This window comes from Podarcis muralis, chromosome 3 (genome assembly GCF_964188315.1).
Source record: "Podarcis muralis chromosome 3, rPodMur119.hap1.1, whole genome shotgun sequence".
NCBI classification, from domain to species: Eukaryota; Metazoa; Chordata; class Lepidosauria; order Squamata; family Lacertidae; genus Podarcis; species Podarcis muralis.
Window position 1 is genome coordinate 57,947,590 of NC_135657.1, and position 14,316 is coordinate 57,961,905.

The 14,316-nt window shown below is 41.9% G+C and overlaps 1 protein-coding gene across 3 annotated transcripts in view; it reads right to left on the minus strand.

Moving 5' to 3' along the window:
* The window catches only part of GRM1 (glutamate metabotropic receptor 1), a 168,944-nt gene that overhangs the window by 11,056 nt on the left and 143,572 nt on the right, over positions 1-14,316 (minus strand). For all 3 annotated transcript variants that reach the window (XM_028723608.2, XM_028723610.2, XM_028723611.2), the window contains exon 8: positions 12,678-13,608. In XM_028723608.2, the coding sequence (XP_028579441.1) occupies positions 12,678-13,608 (931 nt within the window). The remainder of the gene's footprint in view (positions 1-12,677; positions 13,609-14,316) is intronic.

The window sequence follows — 14,316 nt, forward strand, 5'->3', positions numbered from 1 at the left end:
TATTGCAAAGACTTCACAATAAACTGCTACTTCTGCTACAAATATTCTTACAACCCTGGGCTAAATTTTCAGTGTGAATGGGGTGAAGATGCAAGGATAAATGAATTTAGAAGAAACTTGTTGGAATATCTTACTGCAAAAGGTTTCTTGGACTCCTGGGGAACTATTTGGTTCTCATGTATATGCAAAAGTTGCCCTGTAAAGTTAAATAGATATCTCCCTTTTAATGTATCTTGCTTGGAAGTTACGATTGGTTGGAATCCTATAACTATAGATATGTTAATTACATTACATTACATTTCTATTTTCTTCTCTTTGATATACTGTGCAGTGGCAAGCTGCCAATGCAATGTTCCCAAAGTTAAATGGAAATGTTTTCTTTTAAAAAGTCACGAATGCTACTTTTCTGCTGGCTTTGACCAGCTATTAAGTCTAATCAGGATTTTAATGTCAGCTAGAAGGAAGTGATTTAGTGACCATGAACTACTGCAGCCATAAGCCGACATAGCATTACGTGCTATTAGCACATTCAGACTTAGGATTTTTTTTTGGGGGGGGGTGTTGATGTGTCCGTTTAAGTGGGGCACTAAACTACATACTATGGAAAGCAGGGTGTCCACTTACATGTCACTAAAAAAAGAGAAGACTGTGATCAGTTGATCTATGTGATTGCTCTAGGTGATAACTGTTGAAGGGCAACTTCTAAGGCTTGTACTCTATCTTCACATGGTTCTTTGTTTTTAAACTTGACTTGGGCTGGACAGTCCTACAAACAGAGGACTGCCCTCTGACTTCTCTTCAAAGGTAAAGGTAAAGGGACCCCTGACCATTAGGTCCAGTCGTGTCCAACTCTGGGGTTGCGGCACTCATCTCGCTTTACTGGCTGAGGGAGCCGGCGTACAGCTTCCGGGTCATGTGGCCAGCATGACTAAGCTGCTTCTGGCGAACCAGAGCAGTGCATGGAAACACCGTTTACCTTCCTGCCGGAGCGGTACCTATTTATCTACTTGCACTTTGATGTGCTTTCCAACTGCTAGGTTGGCAGGAGCAGGGATCGAGCAACGGGAGCTCACCCTGTTGCGGGGATTTGAACCACCGACCTTCTGATCAGCAAGCCCTAGGCTCAGTGGTTTAACCCACAGCGCCACCCGTGTCCCTCAAAGAGTGTCTTCAAAGAGAGGACTCTAAATTAGGCCACATAGCCACCATAATGAGAAAGTTGCTCCAGGCCTAATTCTCTTGCATCTGCCAGCTAGGAAGAAGAGGTAGGTGTTGGTGCCTGGAAATATGTGACAGGAAGGCTGTTCAGCAGAGGCAGAGAACTTCAGATTTGGGAGCAAAATATGGCTCTTTGGAGATCTTTATTCAGTCCTCAAAACTCTCCCCAGATCACACCTGCTGACTGATCTAGCTCCATGCTTTCCTATAGTGCTTTTGCCTGGATGAAGTGTGTCTTTGTACCAAGCAAATGAACCTTGCTTGACTGGATGAAGAGCTGTGTGTATGTAAAAACCTTTAGACTTGTGTGCAGCTGTATTGGAGCGTACTCTACAATGGCAGGAGTCACATCTGTTGCTCTGCTGACTTTGCCTCTGGCCCTGTCCACAGCTGGCATGTGGCCCCCAGAAGGCTGTCTACAAGGGAATATGGCCCTCAAGCCATATTCCGCTATCCCTGCTGTAGGCTTCACAACATTGAGGTGCCTAACAATTTGCCCATGGGAGGCTTAGGGTTTTAATGGATGGAACTGCTTGAGGCAGAATAATCCCTTGGGAGAGAGGATGTCTTATAATTGTTGAGAATTTGTAATTTAAGAACCATTTTTTCTTAAATTACCCTGGGAGCAAGCTTCTTGCAGGGAGTGGATGAACATATGCGGGTTCAGGGAATATTTTGTTTAGTGTAGTTGTGTTAGGATTGCTCTCTGTGTGTATGCAAGGATTTTGTTGCATACAGCTGATTAGTTGGTTTCACAAGAATAGAGGGAACTATAACCTTGATGAGAAGGAGGGATATGGTGCCCTACACATGACATTCTGGCAGGTTGTGTATTTCACAGAAGATTTGATCCCGGATTTCATAGAAAATTTATTCACCTAGTGTCAGCATTGCTATTTCCTGGCACAGATCTTCTACCAGACAGAATTCTGCAAGAAGACAAACAATGTAGTTTTGCTCTAAAAGCATGTAGAACAAAACTCTGCAATTTTTGCTCTCGGCCAAATAATCAGTATGCATAGTATTAAGATTGCATTTGGCTCAGAAAATGAAGGATTCTTTGACTGAATGATTACTTGAATTTTTTGATGTAATTTAAAGGGGCAAGTCAGTCTCATTCTAGGGTCGTTTCCTTGCATTCATTCCATTCACCTTGGTGTCTCACTCACAATTTAAACCTTTACCAGCAATGACAAGCTCTCCAAAACAAGAAATTATATATGCAATGACAGTCTGAAGCTTAGCAACTGTGGCCTTTTTTATTAGGCCTTTCAAATTCACAATGTTTCTGATTAACTAGTCCAAGTTTAAAGGCAGCCTGATATGTGAGCATTTGACTCCTGGTTGAAAAATGATGTGCATCATTATGTATTAATTATCTACTTGTCTTGGTTCAAATTAGGGAGAACAGTATGTTCAGGTAAGGGATTTGATGCAATAGGATTGAAACCGCTGGAGCTGCTCCCCAACCCCGATCCTAATGCACGATACTCAATTTCGTTTGTCAGATATGGTTTAAGGGAAGCGACTGAGAATCCTATCTGCCTATTTCTACTTCTTCATTTGCATAGGCCAAACTGAAGGGTCGTGCCCCGATTACCCTGGGGTAGTTTGTCCATTAACACGGTGCAGCGCTGAACAGCTTAATCACAGAAACTTGAACATATATAATTCCTCAAATTTCTCCCCAAGTGTAGGGTGCTTGGTGGAGATATAGAACTAATCACAAAAATCTCCACCTACCAACAGCCCTGGCACTGGCACCTGGGCCCTAAAGTTGCCGTTAGTGCATGAGGTGGCTTCATAATATTGTTGAAATGTCAGCATTATGTGACAGAATGTCCCAACGAGTTCGATGAAATGTGATGATGGTTACTACTACTACTACTATATTCCACTTTTCCTCTAAGGACCTCGCAGAAGCCTACATGCTCCCCCACCCTCCATTTTATCCTCACAGTAACCCTGTGTGGTAGGCTGAGACAACATGACTGGCCCAAAGCCGCACAGTGAGCTTCATGTCTGAGTCTGGATTTGAACCCTGGCCTTCAGTGGCATGTAGTCAGACTATGCTAGTCCCCTAAATGTCACTGGTAAATTAGAATATTAAAGTATTAAAGCCTGGCACCTCCTTCCCAAAATCTGGGAAGCTTCTTCCTGGCTAAGGGAGGGAGGTCTGACGGCGTCCAAGAGCCGCCCCCATTGTTTTCACAAGCTGGCGCCTCTGGCCCTAACCTACGAAAAATTTCACCGTCCGGCACTCCTGGCCTTCTATGTTTTACATTACCACTACACTGGCTTAACTCTCAGGGCATCTTAAGTTCCAGGCTAGGTATCTTCATAGCCAGCAGCAGGTACTTGTGCCCACAGATGCATATAAGGATCTCCCTTCTGAATAGACATGTAAGGGTTATTTTTAGGTGAAAAGTCTGTGACACCCTTGCATCTCAGGAACTCTAGATCATAAATACAAGTTATATCCCATGTTCCTGTGAAAGGTGTAAAGAAACCTGAAGCGGTTCAGAGCTGTAGAATATGACTCTCCTTTGCATTTTATTTTATTGCAGCATGTCTCCGTAGTGATGGACAGTGACACATATATATCTTTGTTTTGAGGAGAGTACGTGCAGCGATCCCTCAAGCGCAGTGGCAAAACACCCTATCCCCGAGAACAAACATTTAGAAAACACAATTTTCATGACCCATTGAACTACTACTCTGCTTATTCAGTAAGAAAAACAGTTTTATCACAATGCAAACTTGTCCCCTCCCCTAGAATAGTTCTACCCTAAGTAAGATGCTGTCACTGCAAGTTCTGCCAGAAAGACTCCATAAAAAGGAAAGATTCTCATATCTCATTTGCGCACCAGATACTTATCTGCAAAGCTGAGCTTTTATCTGAGCCAATAAGAAGAGAAATGGAACTTCTGATATGGATATAAGGACTTCAAAATGGGATGGCACCAAAATAAACACTTGATACAGGTGAGAACAGTTTTCACTCTTAAATAGAGACATTTCTCCATGTCAGGCTAACTGAATTGTTGTGAGTTTCTTCCTATTGCTCAAATGAAATATATGTATATTCACAAAGGTACCAATACAAGAAAACGTAGTATGAGATCCAGTCAAGCAGGAAATTAAATTGTAACTGGTGTGTGGATTATTCCTGACATGTTATGCCATGACGAAAGCATTGCCTTATGTTTTCCACAGGGATACATTTGTGACCTCCAACATGGGAAGCATGGAACGTTTTGTAAAATTGCAAAACCTCCTCAATATTGAGATGCAATTTTGTTTTATATTATAATCAGAATCCAAAGAATTGCTAAAGTTCCTATCAGGGGGTTGTTGTTAACCTGGGGGAATGTTTGGCTTTTAAAAGTTGAACAGTTTCCCCTTCACGACTAATTGCAGAAAGCAAAATTTTTATTTTTACCCACTCTGCAGTTCCAAAACATTTGGACATGGGGCATGGAGCTGGAAAGTCTAAGGCCCTCTTGGGCTATCCAAACTCATTTCAAGCTATTTCACTTAATCTGTATTGCAGACAATTGCTGACTGAGGTGCAGTTAATTTAACATGCTGATTTTATACAAAGGCTGGATCTGGACACATCAAAGAAGTGTTTCAGTTAAACGTGTTGTAAATGTAAACAGGGAAAACAAGTAGAGAAAAACGGGACTCCACAGTGCAGAATGGTGGCAGAATGTTATATTGCATATACAACACATATCAATCGCTTTTTCTTTACCAATCATAATCTAGAATGTGGAACTTGTTTGTTTCCAAATATTTTCCCTTCCTTGTAGGACCTTGGCTGACAGCAAGACTTTCTTGGCTTAGTATAATCCATTTGGCAACTTCTTTATCATACCAAAACCGAGTAGAGGAAGATGTTTTGGCACTTATTGTGCCGTATAAATCATCTTATCTTATTTTGTTTGTTTAAATTGCGTCATGGATGGAGTAATTAAAATAGGAAGATGGATGAGAAAGTTGGAACTCTAGGTAAAATTTTCAATTTTATAATAGCTTTTTACAGAAAAGCAACACTGCATAATTGAATCAATGATCTTGCTACTGACTATGTAAGAAGGCAGGAACAGAATGATAAATGCACAATTTGGAATGCCAGCTATGACGTATGCTGTGGGAAAGCTCTATTAACTTGCTGCGGATCAGAGGTCAAGAACCTCAGGCCAGGGAGCCAAGAGTGGATATCCAGGTCCCTCTATTTGGCCTTCAATACTCTCTCCAGATACACCCCCTCTGCCCAGACCGTGCCCGTCCCTGGTGCTTCTCCAGTGCTTTTGCCTGGCTGGAATGTGTGCTTGAACTGTGACGTTCCCATGCTCATTCCATCCCAATCTGACTCGGAAATCTATACCTGGCAACGTGGCTACATAGAGTAATATGGAATAACCTGAGTGTGTGTCCCTATTCATTTGCATTGGACAGGGCCACAGCAGCCTACGCTATGAAATTAAATGCAAATGAGATGAGGCAAAGTATAAATAGAGAGACTGAATCGATTGAGCAGGCCTTCGGCTTTCATGCAATCAAGGTTTAAATGTTATTTCGGATCTCGTTGGCTGCATTAGTTTCCATTGTATTTACACACACACATCCCACAAACCCATTTTAACTGTGACAGTTCCTTTAAAAAATTGTTGCCCTGCATCTCGTGGGTCCTTTAAATATTCTCTTAAATCTATAAGCTGACAATATAAAACGCATCTAAGCTTGTTGAACTTCCTACTTGAAATTCATCTCACACAAAAGGAAGACCTGGAAAACAGCCATTATTTGTCACAGTCCTGTGTGTCCTACAAAAGGACTGAAGTTGAGCCAGCAATGTTGGCAAATGTATGACTGTCTGGGGTAGATGCTTGGCACTGAAATCTTTAATTATTGTTTTGTGTTAGCTGCACGACTGCCTGCAGTATTTGGGAAAAGGTGCATTTACCAAAGTCAGAATAATTGGTAAAATCTGAATAATAAACAGTAAAGAATAAAACATGATTTTGTTCTAAAGTTTGGGGGTTTGGGAACAAACCCGTCCTCTGTCTGCCTAAGATACAAATATAAGTGCCTCACAGAGCAATGCAAAACCAATTTTTATCGAGAGATCTGGGAATCCAGGAAATCAGTTCTGTTCTTGGTAAATTTATGGAAAGCATTATTCAATACAGTGGTACCTCGGGTTACAGACGCTTCAGGTTACAGACGCTTCAGGTTACAGACGCTTCAGGTTACAGACTCTGCTAACCCAGAAATAGTACCTCAGGTTAAAAACTTTGCTTCAGGATGAGAACAGAAATTGCGTGGCCCCATTAGCTAAAGTGGCACCTTAGGGTAAGAACAGTTTCAGGTTAAGAATGGACCTCCAGAACGAATTAAGTTCTTAACCCGAGGTACGACTGTATAGAATTACCAAGCATGTAGAAGAACAAGTCTTGCTGAAGAAGGATCAGCATGACTTTCCTTTTAGAGTTCTCTGGGAGTGTTGGCAAATATGTGGATGGGGCTGATCAGGTAGAAAATGCTTTGACTCTCAAAAATATTTTGACAAAGTCCCTCACCTATCAACTGTAACTAACCCATGTTGTATCAGGAAATTCCATCACAATCCCTGTTCTGTCAGGCAGAGTGACTGTTACATAGGAGCATAGTGTGGGTTGCCAGCGCCCGGGGTGGGGTAAGTATTGCGCCCATCTGGTGGACTGGGCAGCGTTCAAGCCCTTCACTGGCCAGCGTCTAATCAAGGGAGTCTCTCCTTGCAAACTAGCCCCAACCTGGAAGCAGAGATAGGCAGAGAAACGTGAAACTAGGAATGCCATTGTGTTGCCTTGCCCTCCTGTCCTTGCAGTGTGGCGCTCTGGGCAACGCATGTGGCTCCAACAGTGCTTTCCCACCTTTCTCTTCCTCCCCTTGTCCTCAGTGGGTGGTGGTGCCCTCCCCCTCCCTCCCTCTTGGCTGGCTCAGGGGTGGGGTGCACACAGGCACCCCTTTGTTGGCCACAAGAAGAAGGAGGCACCGCTGCAGCCCCAGCCCCAAAGGCCCGACCCAGGAGTAGCTTGCCTCTTCACAGCTCCAGCCTCAATGAGGGAATCTGTTGTGGGGGTGCCTGGTTGTGCCCCCTCAGAAATTTGTGCCTGGGGCCACAGTCCCCCTGCCTCCCCCATGCTATGCCACTGCTGTTACATGGTGCCTTATTTTTCAAGTGGGTCAGAGCACACCGTTGGGAAGCACTGATACAAGCCGTTCTAAATTGGGTACCACATGCCTATGTGTCTCCTCCTCCTCTATCTTCTCCATCTTCTTTTTTACTGTGCTGTGTTTTAATGAACCCATGTATTTTCTGCCCTGGGGTCACCTGCTGGAGGGCATTATACATTTCACAAAGAAATAATAAATAATAGCTCAAAAATGCACTGAGCATGAACGATAGCAATTACAGAGATCAAAATTAGAGGTATGGCAGTCTTCTCTACTGAAAAGACAGAGGGACATTAGTTATGGAGCTGGTGTACATGTTTTTAGCTGCACCACTGATCAAGTTTGCATTCTTCTGAGGGCTTGTCATAGTGCTCCAGTGGGAGACAGACTTCCTATGATGGAGACATTTCTATGAGAAAAATTAAGAGGCATCTGCAAAGATGGTAAGAGCCAAGGCACATTTTCACCCACAAGACAGGGATGATGTGCTGGCCCAGGGGTGACCACAGCAGCTATGTGTCTGTCTGTCTGTCTGTCTGTCTGTCTGTCTGTTTGCCTGCCTGCCTGCCTGCCTATTTGTCATCTATCTATCTATCTATCTATCTATCTATCTATCTATCATCTATCTATCTGATTTATAGCCCACTCTTCATTAAAATCAATCCCAAAGCAAAGTACAACATCTGGTTATTAACATATGGGGCCCTCTAACCCATTCCAAAGCTTCTGAGGAGTAAATGTTTCCATCCCACAGGATTTCTGAGGACATTTATGGATTCTCAGTAAAGAGATACCTTTGAATTTCCTTCCTTCACGGGCATCTTACAATGTAGAAGTGTTTATCCTACAGCAGTGAGTATGAGGTATTTGATTACATTGTATTCACTCTAGACTCTTTGCTTTAGTCTGTGCCAAAATGGGACGGTGAATGATTTGTGGTAAATATATTTTCATGAACGGAGCTACAGAAAGAGGAAGGGTGAACCCTGGGTTTAATAGCTGAGCTGGGCAATTAAAGGGTGAGTTATCACCCTGGCTTTCCAGCATACTGTGTGGGGTGTTGGCCAAATCACTTAATAATAAATAGCCTATCTTTCAGAATACTAAACTAGAAATTCTTTATGGAATTATTTTTATTAAGTGCAGAATCTGGAGAGTTTTAAGTGAATTTATTAGGCAGAGTCACATGCTGAAAGATTAAGCTAGAAAAAAATGCTTTTTCATAGCTGAGGATAACCCATTTCACACCCTCTATGTAATGCATGAATGAATCTCTTCTCTTTTTGCCCCGCTGAATATCCTGCCTTCCTTCCTTCCTGTCCTTATTTTCCTTTCTTGATTAACGTTGTTTCATATTATTTCTCTGTTTCCCAGGGTTGTTAATTTAGTTGTTTAAAAACAACAGTCCAGCCCCTTTCCCCAGGAATTCATAACATGTCCTTAAACACCATCGCTTGGAAATAAGCCCTATTTATTTCAGTGGAACTTAACTTCCAAGTAAGTGAGTTAAGAATGACCTCCCAACAGCTTTTTCACTTACAATCAAAATCAGGCTTTGGACAGGTGAGCGTTCAAGAAAAATGAAGATTAGCAACAATTTAAAGGAATTCAGTGTCTACAGAGCAAATAAGGACAGCTGTTTGCACTGAATTAATCCATTTTGAGTTCTGTTTAACACCAGCACTTGACCTTCATCTCAAGTTGTATTGTTTTATTTTCCATTTTTGAATTGCTCCTTTTACTGAAGTCTGTCTCTCAGTGGTTCACCAATAAAAGTCTCTCACTTGATTTAACATTTCTAGGACTACTGTTAAACTGTTGTTAACAGTTTAAAAAGTGTCTAGATGCTTTGCAACATGCCTTTAGTCTGGGAAAACGAAGCAGTCCATTGAAGGCTGATGGCAGCAACCCTGCTCTGTGTCATGCTCCAAAGAAACGGTCTTTAGCCAGAACTTATGAGACCCTGAATAAAGGAGGTTAATGCTCTAGATCTATTGATAAGTATTCTTTGACACAGGAATTAGAAACCAGTTATCTATACACATTTCTGTATCTATAACAAAGGTTAGAAAGGTAAAATAAATTCTCTGAAATTGAATTTTAAAAAGTAGAGAATCAACTCATACTTCCACTATTATGGTCATATATTTGCAATGCATCCTCAGGACATTGAGTCTTCTCTTTCTGAATTTATCTTCCCAGATATCCTCCCAGAATAGCAACCGTTTCCCTTGTTTATTCCATTAGGAATCAGCAACTGGCTAAGTGCCTTTTTCCTAACAAGAGGTAGCAGATTTACATGACGAAAAGGTAAGATTACATATTATAGTCAGGCTAGTGGGGAGCTACTGGCCAGGGAAATAGATGGGGAAGCTGCGTGGGCTTTCTTGCCTACATCAAGCTGAGTAAACATCAGTCAGAGATGGCTTAGTCATGGCAAATCCAGCCTCTCTGCCTTAGATGATCATTGAGTTCTCCCAACTCTATGATTATCTTCTCAAGAAGTGCAAATATAGCTTATCTTGGGCTGCTGACGCAGTGCTTTAAAGCCAAAGTTATCTTCTGGGATGCCCATCAGCATGTTTATGTTGGTGCATAATAATAGCATGGCTGTGTGCCCCCACTTGAAAACAGATTTGCTGCTGCAGCAGCATATTCCTGCCTTGCAAGCAAGCTCTTGTGAATGCTAAGGCTGGCACCAACAGCCTATTAGGAGACTTAGGTCACATTGCTGCTTTTATTTTGGGTGTGTTAATGATCCATGTGCCCTGAACAAACACAAAATACAGAAGGCATATTAACAAACTAATTGGCTTTTAGTTCCAGGTCACAGTAAAGGTACAATGACCGTTTGTTTTTGTTTGTTTCAGTCATTACATACTTCCTGGGTGGGGAAGAGCCAGCGGGAGAGAGAGAAGGAAAATATCTCAAGAATGTGCTCAGTGCTTTTCAAAATGCATCAGATTGTTTAGTGGCCAAAGGAAGAGAAACATTTTCTTGTAATATGTATTTAAGGCTGAGTGCAAAGTCTAAATTATGAATGAACAATATAGAAGGTGAATATTGCTCCTCCACTTTAGTTCCATTCCCTGTCATTCAAAATTACATTTGAAGGGGTTAGTCCAGGTTCTGTTATTAGTTGATTTGAAATCGTTGCTAAGAGTGGAGAAAAAGAGTGGTTGAAGTTGCTCGTGATTCAAGGCGCAGAAAATCACTTTGGTGAGAATCCTTAGAACCTAGTCTGTTACTGACTGCGAAACATCAACAGCAAGTACCCATTACCTTTACCCAACAAATAAAGTTATTTCAGAGAGAAAAGATACTGAGAGTTGTGAAAATTACGTTGAATTACATTCAAGGAAAATAGTACCTGTCTCTATATTGCAGTTTACAATGTTCTGTCTCTTTCGCATGCACTCTGTGAAAGAAACAGATGGCCAGAAAATTGGTTCAAAACCATCCAAAATTTAAAACCTTGGTGACATCAGACTAGGACATCCAGTAGAGTTGAAACTTCTGCAGAGTTAATCAAGATGATCCGGTTCATCTTTATCTATTACTCTAAGTTAGACAACTGTTGCCAACAAGTTCAAGATTGAAATAAGACTGGCTAAAATCCTATTAGTTTAATCAACTATGCATATAATACAAGAGCAATAGTCTGATGATGTTCATGAAACTCTCCAAAACCATCTACCATGTACTATAAAAGTGAGTATATACTTCTGTTTTTTTCAGTTGTGAAATCCCTTTAATCTTTCTAGATTTAGACGTTCCGTTCCATCCCATCCCATCCCATACTCTCTATCTAGCTCAATAAATATCTAACTGTTAATTTCCTTTGGAAGGGTTGTATGTAATTATATCTCTAGACAGAAGAATTACTGGGATTCCTCATCTTGAAGTGTAAAAAAATAATAACGTTTAGGTTAACTTTTTGTAAGGCTCTGTCACTCTCATATAACAGAGCAAGAAGATGTAATTTCCTTACCAAGCCTTGAAACCTGATCCATAAACAATTTGAGAATTACTATTTCTTAGGGAAATATTCAGTCAGCTGAAGTCTACATTGGCTTAAATTGAATTTGACTGATTGCTAGAAACGTGCTGCACAGTTCAATAGCTTTCCCAGACTACTTGCAAGGTGGTTTGGGTGAGAGTAGCCACTCCATCATGGCTGTTCATATTATGCTAAGCAAGAGAGCTGAAAATCCTGGATTTGGAATAGCAGTTAAAAATCCTCCCAGTTTACTTACCTGCCATACATGGGACTACATTGAAAGCGCACTGCTGGGGTTCTGCCCTGCCCAGACCTCAAATCTGAGGTCTCCTCAGAGGAGGAGCAGGGGGTGCAAAACCATCCAGCAGAGCTCCACAGGGGAGCAAATGGACACAGATACCCCTGCCCCAGGACGGGAGATCCCCACACCACCTGCCTGGGTTCCTGGTTGGCTCTCAGATCTCCGTACCTGCCCCTTGGCCTCAGAAGCAGAAAAGTCAGCTAACCAAGCAGGAGCTTCATAGCCATTGATGAAATGCCTGGGTAGCTGCATGTGAAGCTACATGGGAGGAGTGGAGGTGCATGGAAGAACCTGCTCAGATCAGGGGTTGGCTGACAGCTCCTATTTAAGCTTCCGGTCAAAACTGCTTCATTGCTTGAAGCAACAGCTGTCTCCTAAGCTCTAGGCTGGGGGAAATCAATGCAAAGCTGTATTTCAGACTAAATATTTCTTCCAAGACAGGAGTGTTCGGGCTGGCTTTTTCAACTCAGTCTTAACCAGTCAACAAGTATAATAGGGATTATTTCTCACCAGCCGGGGGAAGCCATCTTCATATGTGGCAATACTGCGATAAGCATTAAAAAATATTTTTGGACAAATGTAGAAACATGGCTACCAAGATTTGTTGCTACTTTACAGTGCTAAAAAGTGAGCACCATTTTGTATGCATGTCTATGCAGAATAGGTTAAAGGCAGGATTGGGGGTCAATGGCAGAAAAGCATGTAGGCCTGTTGCACCTGACACGTAGCACAGGAGAAGCAGAGAAGAAGAACAGGTTATTCTTGTAGACTATGCCAGAATTCAGATTTCATTTCCCCCATTGTTTCCTCATGTAAAGAAGTTGCAGCAGAATCACAAACCTTGTTGAAAAAGTAAGAAGGTTCCTGAAAACGGGAAAAGACTAAGAAAGTGAAAAACGAAGACTGACAGATGCACAAAGTCAAGTTACTTACTTTGGGTTTCCAGTACTTGGCTTCTTCCGCCGGAATATGCTGAGGAAAGTGTTGGACCTACAAGGTGTCTTCCCATCCCCAACATGCATACGCACCACATCTGAAGTGGTGAAGGCACTGCGGACGTTCCTCTCGGGCTTGGCAATGATGATATACATCTTGGGTGTGAACATGCACCCCAGAGCTACTGTCACACTCAGGCTCACCGCAAAGCAAGTAGTGATGATCTTGTAATTGCTCCCAAAGTATATAGGTACAAAGGCCAGCCAGATGATACATGTTGTGTACATAGTGAAGGCAATGTACTTGGCTTCGTTGAAGTTGGCGGGCACATTGCGAGTTTTGAAGGCATAGTAAGTGCAACTCATGATAAGGAGTCCGTTGTAGCCCACTGGGGCCACCACACCTAAGTTGCTGGTGTTGCAGATTAGGAAGACTTCCTTGATGCTGGGGTAGGAAAGGACGGGGAAAGGGGGCTCCATGATGATCAGGGTAATCACCAAGGTCAGCTGCACACTGATCAAGATGGAGGCAATGAGGACTTGGGCCCAAGCACTCATGAAGCGTGGTTTGCGGGTGCAAATTTTTTTCTTGCTCCCCGCTAGGATGCGTGCAATGCGATTGGTTTTGGTTACAAGGGCAGAGTAGCACATGGCAGAGGAAAGCCCCACGAGGAGGCGCTGGAGGTAGCATGAGGTGACAGTGGGCCTAGCAATCAGGGTAAAGGGGCAGATGTAGCCAAGGAAGATCCCGGCAAGTATAATGTAGCAAAGCTCCCGACTGGAGGATTTGACAACAGGGGTGTCCCTATAGAGGGCAAAGATAAGCGTAACAAATAGGGTGACCAGGATACCCAGGCAAGAGAAGGCCACAGCCACAACGGACTCAATGTCACTCCACTGCAGATATTTTACAGGGATGGGTTCGCAGCCTAAAGGATACAGAAAAGAAAGAAAGATAAATTTAAATATGTAGCTAGAGAAAAAGCATTTTTTCCAAAGAGAAACTTTGAATTAACAGATATTTATTTATCAAGTGTAATTTATTTTTAAAGTCTATACCCAATAACTCTAACATTTCTAGGGTGGCTTACATACACAATAATGATTTACAAATAATTATAGTTTATTTCTATACCTCCATCCCAATATTGGAAGGGTAGAATTTTTTCACTCTATGCAAAAACTAAATTAGAGAGAAGGAAAGAAGGAAGAGAAGAAAGAAAGAACTTGGAATATTTTTGCTATTATTAAGCAAAGCTAGATAATAAAAGGATTAATTATAGTCACTGCTTTTCTTTTAAATATAAACACACTCTGTTAATAACCTGTATACCAGTTCTTATTCTGTCTGGCATAATCCAGCAGCATGATCATTTGAGAACATGGTTTGGTGGTGTGACCTGTAGAGCCAGAAAACTACATCTATTTCTATTTTATATCATTTTTATTTTCTTAGCATGTTTATGCTAACTGACCAATGTCATGTGCTAACATATTTGATTAGCTAAAAGTTATTGTTTTGAAAGTGTAGGCATGGGAATGTACAGTAATGTCTGTATATGCTTGCATTTTATGTGCCTGCTGTGCACAGGAAAAAGGCATAGACGTTTCTAAGAAATGGGTTGGATGTTTTAAAT